Source organism: Bombina bombina, chromosome 2 (genome assembly GCF_027579735.1).
Source record: "Bombina bombina isolate aBomBom1 chromosome 2, aBomBom1.pri, whole genome shotgun sequence".
Classification (NCBI taxonomy): domain Eukaryota; kingdom Metazoa; phylum Chordata; class Amphibia; order Anura; family Bombinatoridae; genus Bombina; species Bombina bombina.
In genome coordinates, this window is record NC_069500.1 from 100,255,608 (window position 1) to 100,279,338 (window position 23,731).

At 39.5% G+C, this 23,731-nt stretch overlaps 1 protein-coding gene across 1 annotated transcript; it reads right to left on the reverse strand.

Annotated features, from left to right (window-relative positions):
* Positions 1 to 1,454: 1,454 nt before the first annotated feature.
* Positions 1,455 to 23,690, reverse strand: RAD1 (RAD1 checkpoint DNA exonuclease). Its single transcript, XM_053700421.1, has 6 exons — positions 23,658 to 23,690; positions 20,446 to 20,649; positions 18,665 to 18,773; positions 5,516 to 5,774; positions 4,008 to 4,106; positions 1,455 to 2,044 (listed from the first exon to the last, which is right to left on the reverse strand). Exons 2-6 carry the CDS (start codon positions 20,638 to 20,640, stop codon positions 1,861 to 1,863), a joined length of 846 nt encoding a protein of 281 aa, XP_053556396.1. The 5' UTR covers positions 20,641 to 20,649; positions 23,658 to 23,690; the 3' UTR covers positions 1,455 to 1,860.
* Positions 23,691 to 23,731: the final 41 nt, after the last annotated feature.

Genomic DNA, 23,731 nt, shown 5'->3' on the forward strand with positions numbered 1-23,731 from the left:
TAGCCCTCAAGATATTTATATCGGCTCAAAAAAAATCAACAGATTATGAGGCCAGATTGTTATCATTATAATCTTTTTGTATAATAACGCAAAATTACTTAGCGCTGGGTACAAAGGAAGGGGGCATACAATAACAAAGATTTGTGTAAGATACAAATACATAACAGACTAAACAAAAATAGTATAGGACGACAAGAGCCCTGCTCTGAAGAGCTTATGGTCTATAGGTTGAGGATGCAGAGACATAAGGTTTGGGTAGCTGGTCATGTGGATTGTAGTTGCAGCCACAAGTCAAGGCAGTTCAATATTTATTTTAGTTAGGATGAAAAACAGTTACAGGAGATACGGTAAGCTTCGCTGAATAGGCAGGTTTCAAAGAGCACCTGAAACTATACAAGGTTGAATACAGTCCTACTGAATGGGTTAGAGAGTTGCAGAGGACAGGAGCAGTGCATGCAAAGTCTTGGAGGTGAGAGAGGGAACTTTAACGCTAATATATCCAGCACCGAAAATAGACAAATGCTGCTACCCACAGCCATATTCGGTATTCATTTGACAAACAAATATATTGCATATCTAATATATATTGTCCAAGGAAAGATGTTTAGATAGAAAAAGGCAAGCAACCCAAGAAAGAGCTTTGTGGTATTCCTACTGAAAGAGGTAAAGGATCAGAGGATATGCTGTAAATGAGCGGTTTGAGCGATAGGAAGCAAACCAGGAGGGCTAAGTCTAGGACCAAAAGAACGTAGTATTTGTAAGAGGAGAGGATGGTTAACTGTGTTGAAAGCAGCAGATAATTTGTTAGGTGATTATAGAATAATAGTTCTAATAATATGGCAGCAAAAGGGAAGTATGCAGACTGGCTGATAACAGGGGTGGTGAGGTCAAGCAAGGGCTTTTTTAAGATTGGCGTGATTAACGTAGCTTGAATGTATCAGAATGTATACCAGTGGTGAGAGACTGGTTAAAGTGATGAGTTAGGGCAGGAGTTAAAGAAGCAGATAGAAAGGGAAGACATTGTGAAGGAAAAGGGTTGAGTGGACAGGTTGTCAGATGAGAGGATGTCAATTCAAGACTAACGACCCTACACTACTGTGTGTTTAACCTCTACAAAAGGGTTAAATACACAGTAAAAGTGCTGCTCGGGACCAGCAGTGCTCTGCTGAATCCAATCATCAGCTGAGTCGTGTGACTAGCGCTGATGATTGGATGTAGTGGCTTCCGCTTGAGACCAGCAGTGCTCTGCAGGTCCCAAATAGCACTTTTACTGTGTGTTTAATACCTTTGCAGCGCTTTAATACACAGTAGGGTAAAATTACATGCTCTAAATAATTAAGTAATATTTCCCTTTAAAAAGAAATTCCATCTTCAAGGATTAAAGGGGATTTATGCATATTAATTACTTTGTAATGGTCTGTTTATTTAAGATTTATTTAATGAATAAAAGTCTCTTATCGTAAACATTTTTATTCACAGCTACGTACAAAAACATAAAAATAGGAATACAAAAATATTATATGACAGAGACAACATTGCAGTACATAGTTCATTCTTTTTTACTTTATAGTCAGTTGTAAGAAATGGGACTGAGAAAATCAGACATCTATGAGATACTACTCAGTAGCTCGCCCCTGAAAATACTCATTTAACATTGCAACATTGTAAGCCGGTCATTATAAAGTAGAGTGAATGTTTTCTTATGCAGTAGATGATGTAACTAGTTTGACCAATAGGATTTACTGCTTCCAAAATTGACCAGTTTATTCTATAGTTTAGTGAAATAATTTTTTTTTTTAATGTGAGTTCATTTCTTGCATCTGTGGCCATAAACTGCTTACAAAGTGTCCACTATAAAGTCTATGTATCTGCAGTGTCCACCTCTTCATCAGGGCAGCAGTAATATTCAACAAAACAGATCTGTCCGTCCTCGTTCCTGATCATGTATTGCAAGGAAAGGAAACCTCTGTTGTCTGTCCTGATAGACACTTTACAGGACAATGCAAGTGCTTTTGTTGATGGCTTCAGCAGAGAGATTTTATATCTGATTGGAAGAAAAAAAAAAGGTTACGTATCATATAATAAAGAGAAATATATCATTCACTTGTGACTTTCCAGATGCACTTAGTATCACTAAGGTAAACTAAGAAATGTCCCATTTAGTGTATGTGAAAATACTGTACTCTGCAAACACTAAAAATAAAAAATAAAATGAATATTAGGGGTTAACGGGAACTATTAATCTGTATTTAACTAAATGCCATCAATACACTACATAGACTAGTGTTAAATTATATCTTCTACATATTTATCTAAAACGTTACATCATTCTTACACACACATTCTGAAAATTAAGATTTAATTAAACTGTGAAGAGACAGAGACAATTATACTACACCTTATCTATAAACATGTTACATGTTCCACATATATTAAATTCATTTGTTGCCAGCATGATACTAAACTATGATGATTAGCCCTCTTGATGCTATTAACACAAATAAAACAGTAATTTTTAAATCATAAATGTAGCCACCAATAAGCAAGCACTACCCAGGTGCTGAACAAAAAATGGGACGGCTCCTAAGCTTACATTCCTGCCTTTTCAAATAAAGATACCAAGAGAACGAAGAACAATTGATAATAGGAGTAAATTCGAAAATTGCTTTAAATTTCATGCTTTTTCTGAATCATTAAAAAAAAAATTGTGTTTCAAATCCCATTAAGAATGTAAGGTTTTATACGCAATGGTTAAAATATATCACTAAAGTTTACTAGTCAGAGGAGAAAAGTGATGTTAAAGATAGGGAATTTTTTTTACTTGTCCGCTGCAATTTCTAAATGCTTTGAGCAGGTCATTGTAGGCACATTAGATCACTGTGACAAGGACAATACCCATTCAACAGCCTAACATAGAGCAATCTTAAATCACCATTGACTTTAAAGGGATAGTAAACACCAAAAATGTTATTGTTTAAAAAGATAGATAATCCCTTTATTCACCATTCCCCAGTTTTGCATAACTAACACTGTTATAGAAATATACTTTTTACCTCTGTAATTACCTTGTATCTAGGCATCTGCTGACTGCCCCCTCATATCTGGTATTTTGACAGAATTGCATTTTACCCAATTAGTGCAGACTCTTAAATAACTTCACATGCATGAGCACAGAGTGATCTATATGAAACACATAAACTAACGCCCTCTAGCTGTAAAAAACTGTCAAATGTATTCAGATGAGAGGCGGCCTTCACGGGTTTGGAAATTAGTATATGAGACTACATAGGTTTAGCTTTCAACTAAGAACAACAAGAGAACAAAGAAATTTGATGATAAAAGTAAATTAGAAAGTTGTTTCAAATGACATGTCCTATCTGAATCATGAACGTTTAATTTGGACTTCATTAGCCCTTTAAGGCTTTTCCCTATTTGATTTTAGCATTATTTATACAAAACAAAAGCCCTTTCAAACTGCATATTCTGTGCTACAAGTCTCATAAAAAAGAAAATAATTATATATTATATTATTAGTTATAGTTTAGATTATCTCCTTAATCCAAAACAGGGATCTTGACACCTTTTTATCATTTTACACCCTTGAGAAAGATAGTTGTTACACTGAAACGCATTGAAGTAATCTGAATTCTGAACAAGACTTTTACATTCAATAAAGCATATTCTTAAATTAAGCTACAGTTATTTGTTACCTTCACGAGGAGCATTGAACCGGTAGAAATGAATGAAGCTGTAAATTGGATACTGGTGTTCATTGCACCACAGCTTTCTTATAAGCGCCAGTGAAGACTGAGTGTTCCCCTGTTTTGGACTATGAAGTTTACAGAAACAGGATTGGAGACTTAGTAGGAGAGTATTATATTTCTTGCTTTATTTTCTACCCCCATGTATTAACCAGATGCTGCTATTTGCACTATTGTGTTGTAGTCATACTGTGCGGTTACAATAACTCCCATCCAACACAAAATAACTACTCAGCCCCACATTACCTGTTTGTCTGAGTCTGACTGCAGTGGAACGCTTCTATCAGATCTGAATCTTTGGGGTAATCTAGATGAGCACTTCCTGCATTTCCGAATGTGGACAATCTAGAAAAGCAAGTGGAAAGTACGTATGAATGAACATTTAGAGCCAATATGCTCGATTTGGTTAAAGAGACATTCTAATGCAATAATAGCATGTATTATTGTATGAATGTTCACTGGTTACTTTGTGCAACAGGTGATAGCCTAAGCCAGCCCTGAGGAGGACAAGACAAGTTATTTGCGGATACATTTATATGCTGATTGGTGGTTACGTGTGTATGCTGCTCCTGATTGGTTTACCAGTCATGTCCTGCTCAGGAGTGGCAATACATTGTGGCTCTTGAGTATGACATTGCATATATTTTTACCCCTGTAGGGATCTAACACATAGTTACTTTTTTTTCTTTCTTTTTTTTTATTCTTTTATTGAGATATTTCCAAGATATACATAGAGAAACATAAAATTTCAAATTTACATCAATTGTTACAATAAATGAAAGTTTGTTACAGTTACACATTTAGGCTCGTATCTGTAAGACTCGAGGTTAACTATTACTGTTGGATTAGGTGACAGATGCCAATCAGCCAACACTCAAAATTGAAAGTTATCTATGGGTTAAAATAGTAGTGAAAATAACAAGTGAAGATAACTGAAAGTAACAATGACCTCCTCCAGATTGTTATAGGTTAACTCTACTTTGTCGGTATGATTACATTCTAGGTGTAGAGAAGTTGCGTGTGAAGTTATTGTTCTGTGGTCAATTGGTCAAAGTGTATAAGGGAGTAGATTGCTATTAGGTATTTATATATTCTTCCCATAAGAATGTTATGTTATGAAATTCTTCTGCTCGTTTGGTGCTGGTGTAATGGTATTTTTCCAGCTGGACTAACACATAGTTACTATTGAGTATATGTAAAATAATAAAATGTTACAAAAAATAGAACACACTATTATTAAAGGTTCATGAGGCTGATGTGCTGTGCACAAGTGCAGTCTCCCTCACATAAATACTAGCAATTGTACTATCAGATGACATCGTATTACTGTCCTTGTATAATTAAAATAAAAAGTCATAGCAAAAGAACAGATAATAGCTTCAAAATCAGGTGTTATTTTATTTTTTATAATGAACTAAAGCTACACAAATTTTAATGGTATTGTGGAACTATGCTAAAGAGATACTAAACGTAATATCTCTTTTCAAAATTCAAGAATAATTCAATACAAATTTATTACGAGATAGTCTACTAGGGATGCTGCTGCCTTTAACCAGATTGTGCTGTGAATACAAAACATTGTACCTAGTCTAATTTTTGTTATTTCCATATACTGAGATAAATCCACTTTATATATAATTTTAGTTTAAAACCAGCACTTAAAAAAAAAAGAAAAACATCGCAAATTATTATAATAATGCTAAAGCACTTCCGCTATCTACAGCCAAAGAAGTCTATAGAAGAACAACAGATACCTGAAATAGGGTCTGTCTGGAGACATAGTGATCTGTAGGAAATCGCTGGTCATGTCCAATTCTGCAAACGCCTCTCTGAGCCCTTCTGACTGCAGGATTATTTTGTTGACAACATTGGTGCTGCAGAAATCAAAGTCCAGTGTCTCCTCAGGTTCCTGAGTGTTTATTTTGCAAACTGTTACCACCCCTCCTTCTTCTAGAAACAATGTGAGAGGGTGGCCATACCCATGGTAACACAGCTTCAGTGCGGTGGCTGTCACTAGGAAAGGAATAGGTTTAATCTGCATTAGACATGAACACAAAAGTGCATAAAAACACTTTCCCTAAGTGCTCTAAAAGAACTAATGTCATTGAACCCCAAGCATGACAGCATAATGCCATTGTGACAGTTTCAGAAAAGCGCCAACCGGCATGAAACGCGTCAGATGACGTCACCCCTATCCTTGTCTTTCAGTTATCCGTGAGTGTGTATATACACAGTTTCTGTGTGGACTTTTAACACATATCCAATACATTTTCTACAATTGTTTTATAAAGGTGCTTGTGCATAGTGTTTTATCTCAGCCTATATTATTTGCAACATTTTGCCATTCAAGAATATTGATACTTATGCTTGTGGGAGTTCTTTCCTCTTTGGCACATTTACCTACACTGTGCTGTATCTATACAAGGGTGAGCTGTGCTGGATCACTGTGCTGTATCTATACAAGGGTGAGCTGTGCTGGATCACTGTGCTGTATCTATACAAGGGTGAGCTGTGCTGGATCACTGTGCTGTATCTATACAAGGATGAGCTGTGCTGGATCACTGTGCTGTATCTATACAAGGGTGAGCTGTGCTGGATCACTGTGCTGTATCTATACAAGGGTGAGCTGTGCTGGATCACTGTGCTGGATCTATACAAGGGTGAGCTGTGCTGTATCTATACAAGGGTGAGCTGTGCTGGATCACTGTGCTGTATCTATACAAGGGTGAGCTGTATCTATACAAGGGTGAGCTGTGCTGGATCACTGTGCTGTATCTATACAAGGGTGAGCTGTATCTATACAAGGGTGAGCTGCGCTGGATCACTGTGCTGGATCTATACAAGGGTGAGCTGTGCTGTATCTATACAAGGGTGAGCTGTGCTGGATCACTGTGCTGTATCTATACAAGGGTGAGCTGTGCTGGATCACTGTGCTGTATCTATACAAGGGTGAGCTGTGCTGGATCACTGTGCTGTATCTATACAAGTGTGAGCTGTGCTGGATCATTGTGCTGTATCTATACAAGGGTGAGCTGTGCTGTATCACTGTGCTGTATCTATACAAGGGTGAGCTGTGCTGGATCACTGTGCTGTATCTATACAAGGGTGAGCTGTGCTGGATCACTGTGCTGTATCTATACAAGGGTGAGCTGTATCTATACAAGTGTGAGCGGTGCTGGATCACTGTAGTGTATCTATACAAGTGTGAGCGGTGCTGGATCACTGTAGTGTATCTATACAAGTGTGAGCGGTGCTGGATCACTGTAGTGTATCTATACAAGGGTGAGCGGTGCTGGATCACTGTGCTGTATCTATACAAGGGTGAGCGGTGCTGGATCACTGTGCTGTATCTATACAAGGGTGAGCTGTATCTATACAAGGGTGAGCGGTGCTGGATCACTGTGCTGTATCTATACAAGGGTGAGCTGTGCTGGATCACTGTGCTGTATCTATACAAGTGTGAGCTGCGCTGGATCACTGTGCTGTATCTATACAAGGGTGAGCTGTATCTATACAAGTGTGAGCGGTGCTGGATCACTGTAGTGTATCTATACAAGTGTGAGCGGTGCTGGATCACTGTAGTGTATCTATACAAGGGTGAGCGGTGCTGGATCACTGTGCTGTATCTATACAAGGGTGAGCGGTGCTGGATCACTGTGCTGTATCTATACAAGGGTGAGCGGTGCTGGATCACTGTGCTGTATCTATACAAGGGTGAGCGGTGCTGGATCACTGTGCTGTATCTATACAAGGGTGAGCTGTATCTATACAAGGGTGAGCTGTGCTGGATCACTGCGCTGGATCTATACAAGGGTGAGCTGTATCTATACAAGGGTGAGCTGCGCTGGATCACTGTGCTGTATCTATACAAGAGTGAGCTGTGCTGGATCATTGTGCTGTATCTATACAAGGGTGAGCTGTGCTGGATCATTGTGCTGTATCTATACAAGGGTGAGCTGTGCTGGATCACTGTGCTGTATCTATACAAGGGTGAGCTGTGCTGGATCACTGTGCTGTATCTATACAAGGGTGAGCTGTGCTGGATCACTGTGCTGTATCTATACAAGGGTGAGCTGTGCTGGATCACTGTGCTGTATCTATACAAGGGTGAGCTGTGCTGGATCACTGTGCTGTATCTATACAAGGGTGAGCTGTGCTGAATCACTGTGCTGTATCTATACAAGGGTGAGCTGTGCTGTATCACTGTGCTGTATCTATACAAGGGTGAGCTGTGCTGGATCACTGTGCTGTATCTATACAAGGGTGAGCTGCGCCACATTATTGTACTTTTTTTTCTTCTGCATTTTTATATTCTACATTTTTTATATATTTTTTATATTCTGCATTCTTATAATCTCCTTCATGTCTACCACAGCTATTGGAGTTTATTTTGGAAGTTAATCATATAGGATTTCTTTGAACGCACTTACCCACCATATTTTTTGAACACTTTGATATTTATTTGTGGATTCATTTTTTACAATTTTTGTGGAACACTTTTGCAATTTTTGTGGAACACTCTGATATATATATATATATATATATATATATATATATATATATATATATATATATATATATTTTTTTTTTTTTTTGGAACACTGTGATTTTCCAAAGAGACATTTTTTAAGAAACTATTTGAGAGACATAAATTTCTTCATTTTTTCAACAAATTTTATTTCCATTTTTACACAATTGGATTTCTCCTACACTTTTATTTATATTGTATTTATATCACTTATACTTTTATACTGCATCTGTATTGTTGACATCTGTATTATTGACATTGTACTACGCCAATTTTGGCCATTTACGTCACATCTGCTGTTTGTAAATATCTGTGCTTAAACTGCACTTTATAGACCATAATACTATGGTCTTAGACTGTTGTCGGAGCTAACGTAATATTTGTTCCAACACCACAGATATAGGTAACACTATATCCTTAAGACTTATATCTCATGGATCCATAGAGATTTTAGGAAGAATTTTAGAAGCTTTTTAATTTGTATGTATTATATTGTATTTTCATTGTATATTAACTGTAATAAATACATTCCATTTTTAACATATCCATACCTCACAGTCCTTTTAAGCTTCCCAGCGCTCACTATATCACACAATTGTAGTCACATCCCAAGTCCACTAGGGGACTTTTGCCAGTGAGCATAAGGCTGTAAAATACTAGCGCTCGGTCTACCACACACACGTTTTCTATACAAGGGTGAGCTGTATCTATACAAGGGTGAGCTGCGCTGGATCACTGTGCTGGATCTATACAAGGGTGAGCTGTGCTGGATCACTGTGCTGGATCTATACAAGGGTGAGCTGTATCTATACAAGGGTGAGCTGCGCTGGATCACTGTGCTGTATCTATACAAGGGTGAGCTGTATCTATACAAGTGTGAGCTGCGCTGGATCACTGTGCTGTATCTATACAAGGGTGAGCTGTATCTATACAAGTGTGAGCTGCGCTGGATCACTGTGCTGTATCTATACAAGGGTGAGCTGTGCTGGATCACTGTGCTGTATCTATACAAGGGTGAGCTGTGCTGGATCACTGTGCTGTATCTACACAAGGGTGAGCTGCGCTGGATCACTGTGCTGTATCTATAGAAGGGTGAGCTGTATCTATACAAGGGTGAGCTGTGCTGGATCACTGTGCTGTATCTATACAAGGGTGAGCTGTGCTGGATCATTGTGCTGTATCTATACAAGGGTGAGTTGTGCTGGATCACTGTGCTGTATCTATAAAAGGGTGAGCTGTGCTGGATCACTGTGCTGTATCTACACAAGGGTGAGCGGTGCTGTATCTATACAAGGGTGAGCGGTGCTGGATCACTGTGCTGTATCTATACAAGGGTGAGCGGTGCTGGATCACTGTGCTGTATCTATACAAGGGTGAGCTGTGCTGTATCACTGTGCTGTATCTATACAAGGGTGAGCTGTGCTGTATCACTGTGCTGTATCTATACAAGGGTGAGCTGTGCTGTATCACTGTGCTGTATCTATACAAGGGTGAGCTGTGCTGGATCACTGTGCTGTATCTATACAAGGGTGAGCTGTGCTGGATCACTGTGCTGTATCTATACAAGGGTGAGCTGTGCTGTATCTATACAAGGGTGTGCGGTGCTGGATCACTGTGCTGTATCTATACAAGGGTGAGCTGTGCTGTATCTATACAACGGTGAGCGGTGCTGGATCACTGTGCTGTATCTATACAAGGGTGAGCTGTGCTGGATCACTGTGCTGGATCACTGTGCTGTATCTATACAAGGGTGAGCGGTGCTGGATAACTGTGCTGTATCTATACAAGGGTGAGCTGTGCTGGATCACTGTGCTGTATCTATACAAGGGTGAGCGGTGCTGGATCACTGTGCTGTATCTATACAAGGGTGAGCTGTGCTGGATCACTGTGCTGGATCACTGTGCTGTATCTATAAAAGGGTGAGCTGCGCTGGATCACTGTGCTGTATCTATACAAGGGTGAGCTGAGCTGGATCACTGTGCTGTATCTATACAAGGGTGAGCGGTGCTGGATCACTGTGCTGTATCTATACAAGGGTGAGCTGTGCTGGATCACTGTGCTGTATCTATACAAGGGTGAGCTGTGCTGGATCACTGTGCTGTATCTATACAAGGGTGAGCGGTGCTGGATCACTGTGCTGTATCTATACAAGGGTGAGCTGTGCTGGATCACTGTGCTGGATCACTGTGCTGTATCTATAAAAGGGTGAGCTGCGCTGGATCACTGTGCTGTATCTATACAAGGGTGAGCTGAGCTGGATCACTGTGCTGTATCTATACAAGGGTGAGCTGCTCCACATTATTGTACTTTTTTTTCTTCTGCATTTTTATATTCTACATTTTTTATATATTTTTTATATTCTGCATTCTTATAATCTCCTTCATGTCTACCACAGCTATTGGAGTTTATTTTGGAAGTTAATCATATAGGATTTCTTTGAACGCACTTACCCACCATATTTTTTGAACACTTTGATATTTATTTGTGGATTCATTTTTTACAATTTTTGTGGAACACTTTTGCAATTTTTGTGGAACACTCTGATATATATATATATATATTTTTTTTTTTTTTGGAACACTGTGATTTTCCAAAGAGACATTTTTTAAGAAACTATTTGAGAGACATAAATTTCTTCATTTTTTCAACAAATTTTATTTCCATTTTTACACAATTGGATTTCTCCTACACTTTTATTTATATTGTATTTCTATCACTTATACTTTTATACTGCATCTGTATTGTTGACATCTGTATTATTGACATTGTACTACGCCAATTTTGGCCATTTACGTCACATCTGCTGTTTGTAAATATCTGTGCTTAAACTGCACTTTATAGACCATAATACTATGGTCTTAGACTGTTGTCGGAGCTAACGTAATATTTGTTCCAACACCACAGATATAGGTAACACTATATCCTTAAGACTTATATCTCATGGATCCATAGAGATTTTAGGAAGAATTTTAGAAGCTTTTTAATTTGTATGTATTATATTGTATTTTCATTGTATATTAACTGTAATAAATACATTCCATTTTTAACATATCCATACCTCACAGTCCTTTTAAGCTTCCCAGCGCTCACTATATCACACAATTGTAGTCACATCCCAAGTCCACTAGGGGACTTTTGCCAGTGAGCATAAGGCTGTAAAATACTAGCGCTCGGTCTACCACACACACGTTTTCTATACAAGGGTGAGCTGTATCTATACAAGGGTGAGCTGCGCTGGATCACTGTGCTGGATCTATACAAGGGTGAGCTGTGCTGGATCACTGTGCTGGATCTATACAAGGGTGAGCTGTATCTATACAAGGGTGAGCTGCGCTGGATCACTGTGCTGTATCTATACAAGGGTGAGCTGTATCTATACAAGTGTGAGCTGCGCTGGATCACTGTGCTGTATCTATACAAGGGTGAGCTGTATCTATACAAGGGTGAGCTGTGCTGGATCACTGTGCTGTATCTATACAAGGGTGAGCTGTGCTGTATCACTGTGCTGTATCTATACAAGGGTGAGCTGTGCTGTATCACTGTGCTGTATCTATACAAGGGTGAGCTGTGCTGTATCACTGTGCTGTATCTATACAAGGGTGAGCTGCGCTGGATCACTGTGCTGTATCTATACAAGGGTGAGCTGTGCTGGATCACTGTGCTGTATCTATACAAGGGTGAGCTGTGCTGGATCACTGTGCTGTATCTATACAAGGGTGAGCTGTGCTGGATCACTGTGCTGTATCTATACAAGGGTGAGCTGTGCTGTATCTATACAAGGGTGTGCGGTGCTGGATCACTGTGCTGTATCTATACAAGGGTGAGCTGTGCTGTATCTATACAACGGTGAGCGGTGCTGGATCACTGTGCTGTATCTATACAAGGGTGAGCTGTGCTGGATCACTGTGCTGGATCACTGTGCTGTATCTATACAAGGGTGAGCGGTGCTGGATCACTGTGCTGTATCTATACAAGGGTGAGCTGTGCTGGATCACTGTGCTGTATCTATACAAGGGTGAGCGGTGCTGGATCACTGTGCTGTATCTATACAAGGGTGAGCTGTGCTGGATCACTGTGCTGTATCTACACAAGGGTGAGCTGTGCTGGATCACTGTGCTGTATCTACACAAGGGTGAGCTGCGCTGGATCACTGTGCTGTATCTATAGAAGGGTGAGCTGTATCTATACAAGGGTGAGCTGTGCTGGATCACTGTGCTGTATCTATACAAGGGTGAGCTGTGCTGGATCATTGTGCTGTATCTATACAAGGGTGAGTTGTGCTGGATCACTGTGCTGTATCTATAAAAGGGTGAGCTGTGCTGGATCACTGTGCTGTATCTACACAAGGGTGAGCGGTGCTGTATCTATACAAGGGTGAGCGGTGCTGTATCTATACAAGGGTGAGCGGTGCTGGATCACTGTGCTGTATCTATACAAGGGTGAGCTGTGCTGGATCACTGTGCTGTATCTATACAAGGGTGAGCTGTGCTGTATCACTGTGCTGTATCTATACAAGGGTGAGCTGTGCTGTATCACTGTGCTGTATCTATACAAGGGTGAGCTGTGCTGGATCACTGTGCTGTATCTATACAAGGGTGAGCTGTGCTGGATCACTGTGCTGTATCTATACAAGGGTGAGCTGTGCTGTATCTATACAAGGGTGTGCGGTGCTGGATCACTGTGCTGTATCTATACAAGGGTGAGCTGTGCTGTATCTATACAACGGTGAGCGGTGCTGTATCTATACAACGGTGAGCGGTGCTGGATCACTGTGCTGTATCTATACAAGGGTGAGCTGTGCTGGATCACTGTGCTGTATCTATACAAGGGTGAGCGGTGCTGGATAACTGTGCTGTATCTATACAAGGGTGAGCTGTGCTGGATCACTGTGCTGTATCTATACAAGGGTGAGCGGTGCTGGATCACTGTGCTGTATCTATACAAGGGTGAGCTGTGCTGGATCACTGTGCTGGATCACTGTGCTGTATCTATAAAAGGGTGAGCTGCGCTGGATCACTGTGCTGTATCTATACAAGGGTGAGCTGAGCTGGATCACTGTGCTGTATCTATACAAGGGTGAGCGGTGCTGGATCACTGTGCTGTATCTATACAAGGGTGAGCTGTGCTGGATCACTGTGCTGTATCTATACAAGGGTGAGCTGTGCTGGATCACTGTGCTGTATCTATACAAGGGTGAGCGGTGCTGGATCACTGTGCTGTATCTATACAAGGGTGAGCTGTACTGGATCACTGTGCTGGATCACTGTGCTGTATCTATAAAAGGGTGAGCTGCGCTGGATCACTGTGCTGTATCTATACAAGGGTGAGCTGAGCTGGATCACTGTGCTGTATCTATACAAGGGTGAGCTGCTCCACATTATTGTACTTTTTTTTCTTCTGCATTTTTATATTCTACATTTTTTATATATTTTTTATATTCTGCATTCTTATAATCTCCTTCATGTCTACCACAGCTATTGGAGTTTATTTTGGAAGTTAATCATATAGGATTTCTTTGAACGCACTTACCCACCATATTTTTTGAACACTTTGATATTTATTTGTGGATTCATTTTTTACAATTTTTGTGGAACACTTTTGCAATTTTTGTGGAACACTCTGATATATATATATATATATTTTTTTTTTTTTTGGAACACTGTGATTTTCCAAAGAGACATTTTTTAAGAAACTATTTGAGAGACATAAATTTCTTCATTTTTTCAACAAATTTTATTTCCATTTTTACACAATTGGATTTCTCCTACACTTTTATTTATATTGTATTTCTATCACTTATACTTTTATACTGCATCTGTATTGTTGACATCTGTATTATTGACATTGTACTACGCCAATTTTGGCCATTTACGTCACATCTGCTGTTTGTAAATATCTGTGCTTAAACTGCACTTTATAGACCATAATACTATGGTCTTAGACTGTTGTCGGAGCTAACGTAATATTTGTTCCAACACCACAGATATAGGTAACACTATATCCTTAAGACTTATATCTCATGGATCCATAGAGATTTTAGGAAGAATTTTAGAAGCTTTTTAATTTGTATGTATTATATTGTATTTTCATTGTATATTAACTGTAATAAATACATTCCATTTTTAACATATCCATACCTCACAGTCCTTTTAAGCTTCCCAGCGCTCACTATATCACACAATTGTAGTCACATCCCAAGTCCACTAGGGGACTTTTGCCAGTGAGCATAAGGCTGTAAAATACTAGCGCTCGGTCTACCACACACACGTTTTCTATACAAGGGTGAGCTGTATCTATACAAGGGTGAGCTGCGCTGGATCACTGTGCTGGATCTATACAAGGGTGAGCTGTGCTGGATCACTGTGCTGGATCTATACAAGGGTGAGCTGTATCTATACAAGGGTGAGCTGCGCTGGATCACTGTGCTGTATCTATACAAGGGTGAGCTGTATCTATACAAGTGTGAGCTGCGCTGGATCACTGTGCTGTATCTATACAAGGGTGAGCTGTATCTATACAAGTGTGAGCTGCGCTGGATCACTGTGCTGTATCTATACAAGGGTGAGCTGTATCTATACAAGTGTGAGCTGCGCTGGATCACTGTGCTGTATCTATACAAGGGTGAGCTGTGCTGGATCACTGTGCTGTATCTATACAAGGGTGAGCTGTGCTGTATCACTGTGCTGTATCTATACAAGGGTGAGCTGCGCTGGATCACTGTGCTGTATCTATACAAGGGTGAGCTGTGCTGGATCACTGTGCTGTATCTATACAAGGGTGAGCTGTGCTGGATCACTGTGCTGTATCTATACAAGGGTGAGCTGTGCTGGATCACTGTGCTGTATCTATACAAGGGTGAGCTGTGCTGTATCTATACAAGGGTGTGCGGTGCTGGATCACTGTGCTGTATCTATACAAGGGTGAGCTGTGCTGTATCTATACAACGGTGAGCGGTGCTGGATCACTGTGCTGTATCTATACAAGGGTGAGCTGTGCTGGATCACTGTGCTGGATCACTGTGCTGTATCTATACAAGGGTGAGCGGTGCTGGATCACTGTGCTGTATCTATACAAGGGTGAGCTGTGCTGGATCACTGTGCTGTATCTATACAAGGGTGAGCGGTGCTGGATCACTGTGCTGTATCTATACAAGGGTGAGCTGTGCTGGATCACTGTGCTGGATCACTGTGCTGTATCTATAAAAGGGTGAGCTGCGCTGGATCACTGTGCTGTATCTATACAAGGGTGAGCTGAGCTGGATCACTGTGCTGTATCTATACAAGGGTGAGCTGAGCTGGATCACTGTGCTGTATCTATACAAGGGTGAGCTGAGCTGGATCACTGTGCTGTATCTATAAACGGGTGAGCTGCGCCACATTATTGTACTTTTTTTTCTTCTGCATTTTTATATTCTACATTTTTTATATATTTTTTATATTCTGCATTCTTATAATCTCCTTCATGTCTACCACAGCTATTGGAGTTTATTTTGGAAGTTAATCATATAGGATTTCTTTGAACGCACTTACCCACCATATTTTTTGAACACTTTGATATTTATTTGTGGATTCATTTTTTACAATTTTTGTGGAACACTTTTGCAATTTTTGTGGAACACTCTGATATATATATATATATATTTTTTTTTTTTTGGAACACTGTGATTTTCCAAAGAGACATTTTTTAAGAAACTATTTGAGAGACATAAATTTCTTCATTTTTTCAACAAATTTTATTTCCATTTTTACACAATTGGATTTCTCCTACACTTTTATTTATATTGTATTTCTATCACTTATACTTTTATACTGCATCTGTATTGTTGACATCTGTATTATTGACATTGTACTACGCCAATTTTGGCCATTTACGTCACATCTGCTGTTTGTAAATATCTGTGCTTAAACTGCACTTTATAGACCATAATACTATGGTCTTAGACTGTTGTCGGAGCTAACGTAATATTTGTTCCAACACCACAGATATAGGTAACACTATATCCTTAAGACTTATATCTCATGGATCCATAGAGATTTTAGGAAGAATTTTAGAAGCTTTTTAATTTGTATGTATTATATTGTATTTTCATTGTATATTAACTGTAATAAATACATTCCATTTTTAACATATCCATACCTCACAGTCCTTTTAAGCTTCCCAGCGCTCACTATATCACACAATTGTAGTCACATCCCAAGTCCACTAGGGGACTTTTGCCAGTGAGCATAAGGCTGTAAAATACTAGCGCTCGGTCTACCACACACACGTTTTCTATACAAGGGTGAGCTGTATCTATACAAGGGTGAGCTGCGCTGGATCACTGTGCTGGATCTATACAAGGGTGAGCTGTGCTGGATCACTGTGCTGGATCTATACAAGGGTGAGCTGTATCTATACAAGGGTGAGCTGCGCTGGATCACTGTGCTGTATCTATACAAGGGTGAGCTGTATCTATACAAGTGTGAGCTGCGCTGGATCACTGTGCTGTATCTATACAAGGGTGAGCTGTATCTATACAAGTGTGAGCTGCGCTGGATCACTGTGCTGTATCTATACAAGGGTGAGCTGTGCTGGATCACTGTGCTGTATCTATACAAGGGTGAGCTGTGCTGGATCACTGTGCTGTATCTACACAAGGGTGAGCTGCGCTGGATCACTGTGCTGTATCTATAGAAGGGTGAGCTGTATCTATACAAGGGTGAGCTGTGCTGGATCACTGTGCTGTATCTATACAAGGGTGAGCTGTGCTGGATCATTGTGCTGTATCTATACAAGGGTGAGCTGTGCTGGATCACTGTGCTGTATCTATACAAGGGTGAGCTGTGCTGGATCACTGTGCTGTATCTATACAAGGGTGAGCTGTGCTGTATCTATACAACGGTGAGCGGTGCTGGATCACTGTGCTGTATCTATACAAGGGTGAGCTGCGCTGGATCACTGTGCTGTATCTATACAAGGGTGAGCTGTGCTGGATCACTGTGCTGTATCTATACAAGGGTGAGCTGTGCTGGATCACTGTGCTGTATCTATACAAGGGTGAGCTGTGCTGGATCACTGTGCTGTATCTATACAAGGGTGAGCTGTGCTGGATCACTGTGCTGTATCTATAAAAGGGTGAGCTGTGCTGGATCACTGTGCTGTATCTATAAAAGGGTGAGCTGTGCTGGATCACTGTGCTGTATCTATACAAGGGTGAGCGGTGCTGTATCTATACAAGGGTGAGCGGTGCTGGATCACTGTGCTGTATCTATACAAGGGTGAGCTGTGCTGTATCACTGTGCTGTATCTATACAAGGGTGAGCTGCGCTGGATCACTGTGCTGTATCTATACAAGGGTGAGCTGTGCTGGATCACTGTGCTGTATCTATACAAGGGTGAGCTGTGCTGGATCACTGTGCTGTATCTATACAAGGGTGAGCTGTGCTGTATCTATACAAGGGTGTGCGGTGCTGGATCACTGTGCTGTATCTATACAAGGGTGAGCTGTGCTGTATCTATACAACGGTGAGCGGTGCTGGATAACTGTGCTGTATCTATACAAGGGTGAGCTGTGCTGGATCACTGTGCTGGATCACTGTGCTGTATCTATACAAGGGTGAGCTGTGCTGTATCACTGTGCTGTATCTATACAAGGGTGAGCTGCGCTGGATCACTGTGCTGTATCTATACAAGGGTGAGCTGTGCTGGATCACTGTGCTGTATCTATACAAGGGTGAGCTGTGCTGGATCACTGTGCTGTATCTATACAAGGGTGAGCTGTGCTGTATCTATACAAGGGTGTGCGGTGCTGGATCACTGTGCTGTATCTATACAAGGGTGAGCTGTGCTGTATCTATACAACGGTGAGCGGTGCTGGATAACTGTGCTGTATCTATACAAGGGTGAGCTGTGCTGGATCACTGTGCTGGATCACTGTGCTGTATCTATACAAGGGTGAGCGGTGCTGGATCACTGTGCTGTATCTATACAAGGGTGAGCTGTGCTGGATCACTGTGCTGTATCTATACAAGGGTGAGTGGTGCTGGATCACTGTGCTGTATCTATACAAGGGTGAGCTGTGCTGGATCACTGTGCTGGATCACTGTGCTGTATCTATAAAAGGGTGAGCTGCGCTGGATCACTGTGCTGTATCTATACAAGGGTGAGCTGAGCTGGATCACTGTGCTGTATCTATACAAGGGTGAGCGGTGCTGGATGCCTGCGCTCTATGGGTTTATTGGCACTAAATGCTTTATCTGTGTTCTATGTGGCCTTGAAACATTCAGAAATGAATATCTGGAGTATCATAGTATTTTGCATCTTTTGCACACAAACAGTTTACAAACCAGGATATATTTCAGAAAAAAATATGTATTTTGGGGATGTGATTTCATACCTGGAACTGAGCTTGCACCAAAAATTGTTAAACAGTCCAGAAGAACAGTCAGGTTGATCCGAAACACAACAGATTCCTCATTTACATTGAATTCTTGAAAGATTCCAGCCTGATGTACATGAAGATACAAACTATCATAGTTAAAAGGACATTGAATTATTTTTATGATCACATATAAAATATGTTTTAAAAGCATTAAAAATTTGTCATTTTGTTAAAAGAACTTGCAAGGATTTGCCATTTCGGAACAGTCCAGGGAAAAACTCAATGGAATTTGTGTTCCTGGTCTCATTTGTTGTGGCCAATCAGAGGCTGCTCTAAAGGGAGATTTAATACTCACTACAGCATTCCTCAATACACAATATCTGGATAATTCCATCATCTAGTCCCTGTAGGTAGCGTAGGGAATGCATAATATTTCAAAGATCATTACAGAAAAAAAAACATGCAGTAGAAGTTTTGAATATACAGCTTTTTTTTTTTTAATAAAATATCTTCTGAAAATTAAAGTTTGTTTAAAAATATTTAAATGGAAATTACATTATATATAAAAAAATATTTTCATACCCAGTGGTAATATCCTAATTACTATAAAAAAAGAATTGTATATAAGTAAAACAGATTAACAGAAAAGTAGTAGATTATCTATAACCAGGGCTGGAAAATATCCAAAAATCGTACTTATCCAGGAGAATAGGTTTACTAATCTACAAAACAGCTGCCTGGCTTAAAGGCCAAACTCGCTATTTAATCCATTCCACAACACCTAACCAGGTACCTAATCACCTTTTAGTCACCAAAGGATACCAAGAGAATACAGTGAATTTGATCAGAGAAGTAAATTGGAAAGTTGTTTAAAATTGCATGCTCTATCTGAATCATATACGTTTAATTGGTTTGTGAAACTAGAACATGAGAAACTGATATCAATCACCACGAGTTTTTGTATATAAATATGTAGAATGGCCTAAAACTGTTAGAAAACATCAGTACAGATCACCGAGCTCTGCAATACAACATGTGCGGAATTAATAAGGTAGCATAAGACTAAGCAGTGTTAAATAAGGTAGCATAAGACTAAGCAGTGTTAAATAATGTAGCATAAGACTAAGCAGTGTTAAATAATGTAGCATAAGACTAAGCAGTGTTAAGTAAGGTAGCATAAGACTAAGCATTATTAAATAAGCTAGCATAAGACTAAGAAGTGCTAAATAAGGTAGCATAAGACTAAGCAGTGTTAAATAAGGTAGCATAAGACTAAGAAGTGCTAAATAAGGTAGCATAAGACTAAGCAGTGTTAAATACGGTAGCATAAGACTAAGCAGTGTTAAATAAGGTAGCATAAGACTAAGCATTATTAAATAAGGTAGCATAAGACTAAGAAGTGCTAAATAAGGTAGCATAAGACTAAGCAGTGTTAAATAAGGTAGCATAAGACTAAGAAGTGCTAAATAAGGTAGCATAAGACTAAGCAGTGTTAAATACGGGAGCATAAGACTAAGCAGTGTTAAATAAGGTAGCATAAGACTAAGCATTATTAAATAAGGTAGCATAAGACTAAGAAGTGCTAAATAAGGTAGCATAAGACTAAGCAGTGTTAAATACGGTAGCATAAGACTAAGCAGTGTTAAATAAGGTAGCATAAGACTAAGCAGTGTTAAATAAGGTAGCATAAGACTAAGCAGTGTTAAATAAAGTAGTATAAGACTAAGCAGTGTTAAATAAAGTAGTATAAGACTAAGCAGTGTTAAATAAGGTTGCATAAGACTAAGCAGTATTACCTGGATGAAGGCATTTGCTTGAAGACACTTTGAATTTTCAACCGTGACTTTGAGTCCATTATTAGTGGCAAAACAAGAAGCATGGTCCTTAAAATGAATGGCCTTTAGGATATTTGAAAGGTTCCTTACATTGTCCAAGCTGCAAGTGAAAACATACTGATCCTCCTCAGATTCTATTTGTGTCAGGAAAGGCATGTTTAAGACCTGTTTGATCAGAGACACAAATAGAGACATAAATATAAAGTACAGTTCTGCAGAATATATTGGCGCTTTATAAATAAAGTATTATAATAATAATAATACTACAGGTTGTGCTGATCACATAGAACTATTAGTAATATGCCTCTCAATAAAAAATAAATGAAAGGTACATTTAAATTGGCTTAGAACCAGGTGAGATTATGTGTTTTTGGGTCATTGTTCATTCAGCAATTATACTAGCGCTTAAAACATTTACTAATAGTATTACGTTTTATACACATTCTTTGTTTCATTTCCCTTTAAAGAAACATTAAATGCATGGCATCAACCAGTGCATTTGGCTGATTACTGAAAAGCACAGTGTACTGTAAAATTGTTTTCCCTTGATGTGCTTCCAATGGTTTGTTATATCAGCTGCAAAGTATAAAACACGAGAAAAATGATTATTTAGGTTTATTTTTAAATGAAATAGCTGGTTTTATTATTTGTATTATGTGTATTTATTTATTTCTGTTCACACACATGCTTCTTTATATTATCTCTGTCTGTCTACCAAAGCCCAGTAATTAGAGAGAACGGTTGAAAAATAAAATTGTATTACTTATCAATCCTAACCACCACTGGGAGTGTAATCTCTTCTGGTGGCTACGTTTACACAGCTTTTTTATAGCCTATACTTAAAGGGACAGTAAACACCTTTTAATTACAATACATTTATGCTGTGTTGCTATAGAGCAACATATCAGCCAAGTCTTAATGTTTTTAAAACACATTAACATAATTTTTACTGCCATTATTTATCAATAGCCAAACTCTACCCACTATTTGCCATTTGGAGAAACCAATCTGGTCTGTAGTCGGCAGACTACAAGGTTAGCCCCAGCTATAATGTTCGTATAGAGTGCATAGTTTAGCATTTATTACATAAAGCCAATTAGGGAAAGCTATATAGCAGACTTAGGCTTGAGAAGTCAGCAGGGTGCAGTGTAACTTCTTAGAAATTAGAATTAAAATTGCTTAATTTTCAGATCTATTTTACATGAAATAGGGGAAAATAAATAATGAAATTATATTGCAAAGTTGTTTCATTATACATTACTACAGGGGTCGGCAAATCTGTTAAAAATGTAAGAGCCAGTAAGAATATGAGAGAGAGAGAGACTTAAAATGTTAGGAGCCAGACAGTGGTATTTGTATATAGATATATGGAGAATAACCCAAAAGGTTAGGAGTCAGGGGTAAAATTCTAGGAGCCAGTGGCTCCCAGGCTCCAGGGTTTGTCGAGCCCTGCATTACTAAACATGTTATATGCAAATCTAAAGGTGTTTACTGTCCCTTTAAGTATAGAAACGTTCAGTATAGGTAGGGATATGACAGGCAAACGCAGCTATCTCAAATGCTGATATAAAGGTAAATAAGATATATAAGTAAACAGTACACTCCAGCAGGTAAAACGGATAATTACGAGGAAACAAAAGGGGAGAAAAAATTAGGGTACACTTTCCCTTTAACCCCATGTGCCAAATGGACGTATTGTGTTGACGTACCTAAATCCAAAAACTGTGGGAACCGCAACTAGGGGGGCAGAAGCCATATGGAGCACTGAATGTGCACCGTTACCATATGACGCCAGATTCGATACAGGCAATGTCACTGCCTGTATCTGATACTGCCGTGGGTAAAGGGCTGGGATAGTGGCAGGTGGGAAATGATCAAGGCAAGTGGGTGGTGGGAGTGATGGAGCGGGATTCCCTATGCTACATAAAAAAATGTGAGGCCGGGGAGATGGAGGGATGGGGCCCTACACGATGGCAAATAAAGCTGGAGGGGAGGAAGGGGGCCCTACACTACAGAAAACTATCTTGGAGGGGAAGGGGTGCCAAAACACTACAGAAAAAATTAAATAAAATATTTTAAAAATTAAGCAAAAAAAGACAAATTGCCCGTAACAAATATGGTGGCATGCAGTGAGTGGGGGGTCCCCTACAGGACAGAAATAAATAAATATATTATTAAAAAAAAACAAAAAAAACTAAAATGCTTACTGGCAGACTGTCTGCCACTACCTAAGATGGTGGTGACCATTAAAGGGGAGGTAGAAGACAAGAGAGCTGGGAGAGTAATCTATACATTACTGCAAAAAATAACCTTACAAACTAAATCCAAGGTTTTGTGAAACACTAGGATTTACCAATGGAATATAAAATACTTCATGCTTAAAGTTCCTTTATTTGTCTGAAATATTCGCCGCACTGAGCTCCTCATGCCGCCCACGGCAGAATGTTATTTTGCTGTGAGGTGATCTTAGCCAATACCGTGCTAGCTATCTGGCATGACGCCAGCTGGCCCGCACAGCTATTGGCTAAGAGGTGGAAATGTCACCTCACAGCAAAAAAGTGTTCTTCCGTGGGTGGCATGAGAAGTTTAGTGCGGTGAACGCTTCAGAATAAAGGAACTTTCAACATGAAGTATTTTATACTTCATGACTGGAAGTCCCCTTTATTTGTTCCACTGGTAAATCCTAGAGTTTCACAAACGCCAGGATTTACCATCACTTTAAGGTTTCTAAATGATTGAGGTGCAACCCCAACGTGTTAGGAAAGTTATCACTGAATCAAAAAAAATGAGCTTGTGAACTAAGCAAAGGCAGAAATGCAATGCTGAATTTGATGTCCTTTAAATGGGCATGAAAGTCAAAATAAAACTTTCATGAGTATAACATACAATTTTAAGAGACTTTTCTATTATCAAAATTAGTTTGTTTTTTCTCTTGGTACCCTTTTCTGAAAAACACTGTTAGGCTCAAGAGCGGTAATGCACTACTGGGAGGCTAGCTGGTGATTGTTGGCTACACACATTTTCCTCTTGTCATTGCTCCCAGCAGTGCATTGCTACTCTGGAGCTGACTTGAACTATGTGTTTAAACCCCTTTATATCTAAGCACGAGATTATTTGCAAGCAACAGAGCAATGATAACGTTCTCTAGCGCAGTTTCTTTTAGCACTACCTACCCACGCCTGCGTCCTGACACACGTCTGGAGAGCTGAGTATGTACGTTTTACGTCACTACGTCCAAGACGACACC

Bases quoted from the DNA above. Each gene is read 5' to 3' on its own strand.
- RAD1 (XM_053700421.1), bottom strand. From the start codon at position 20,640: ATGCCTTTCCTGACACAAATAGAATCTGAGGAGGATCAGTATGTTTTC. The intron at 5,775-18,664 runs GTATGAAATCAC...TTCCTTTCCTAG, and splicing joins TGGTGCAAGCTCAGTTCCAG to TGACAGCCACCGCACTGAAG. The intron at 4,107-5,515 runs GTATCTGTTGTT...TTGCTTTTCTAG, and splicing joins CCAGACAGACCCTATTTCAG to ATTGTCCACATTCGGAAATG.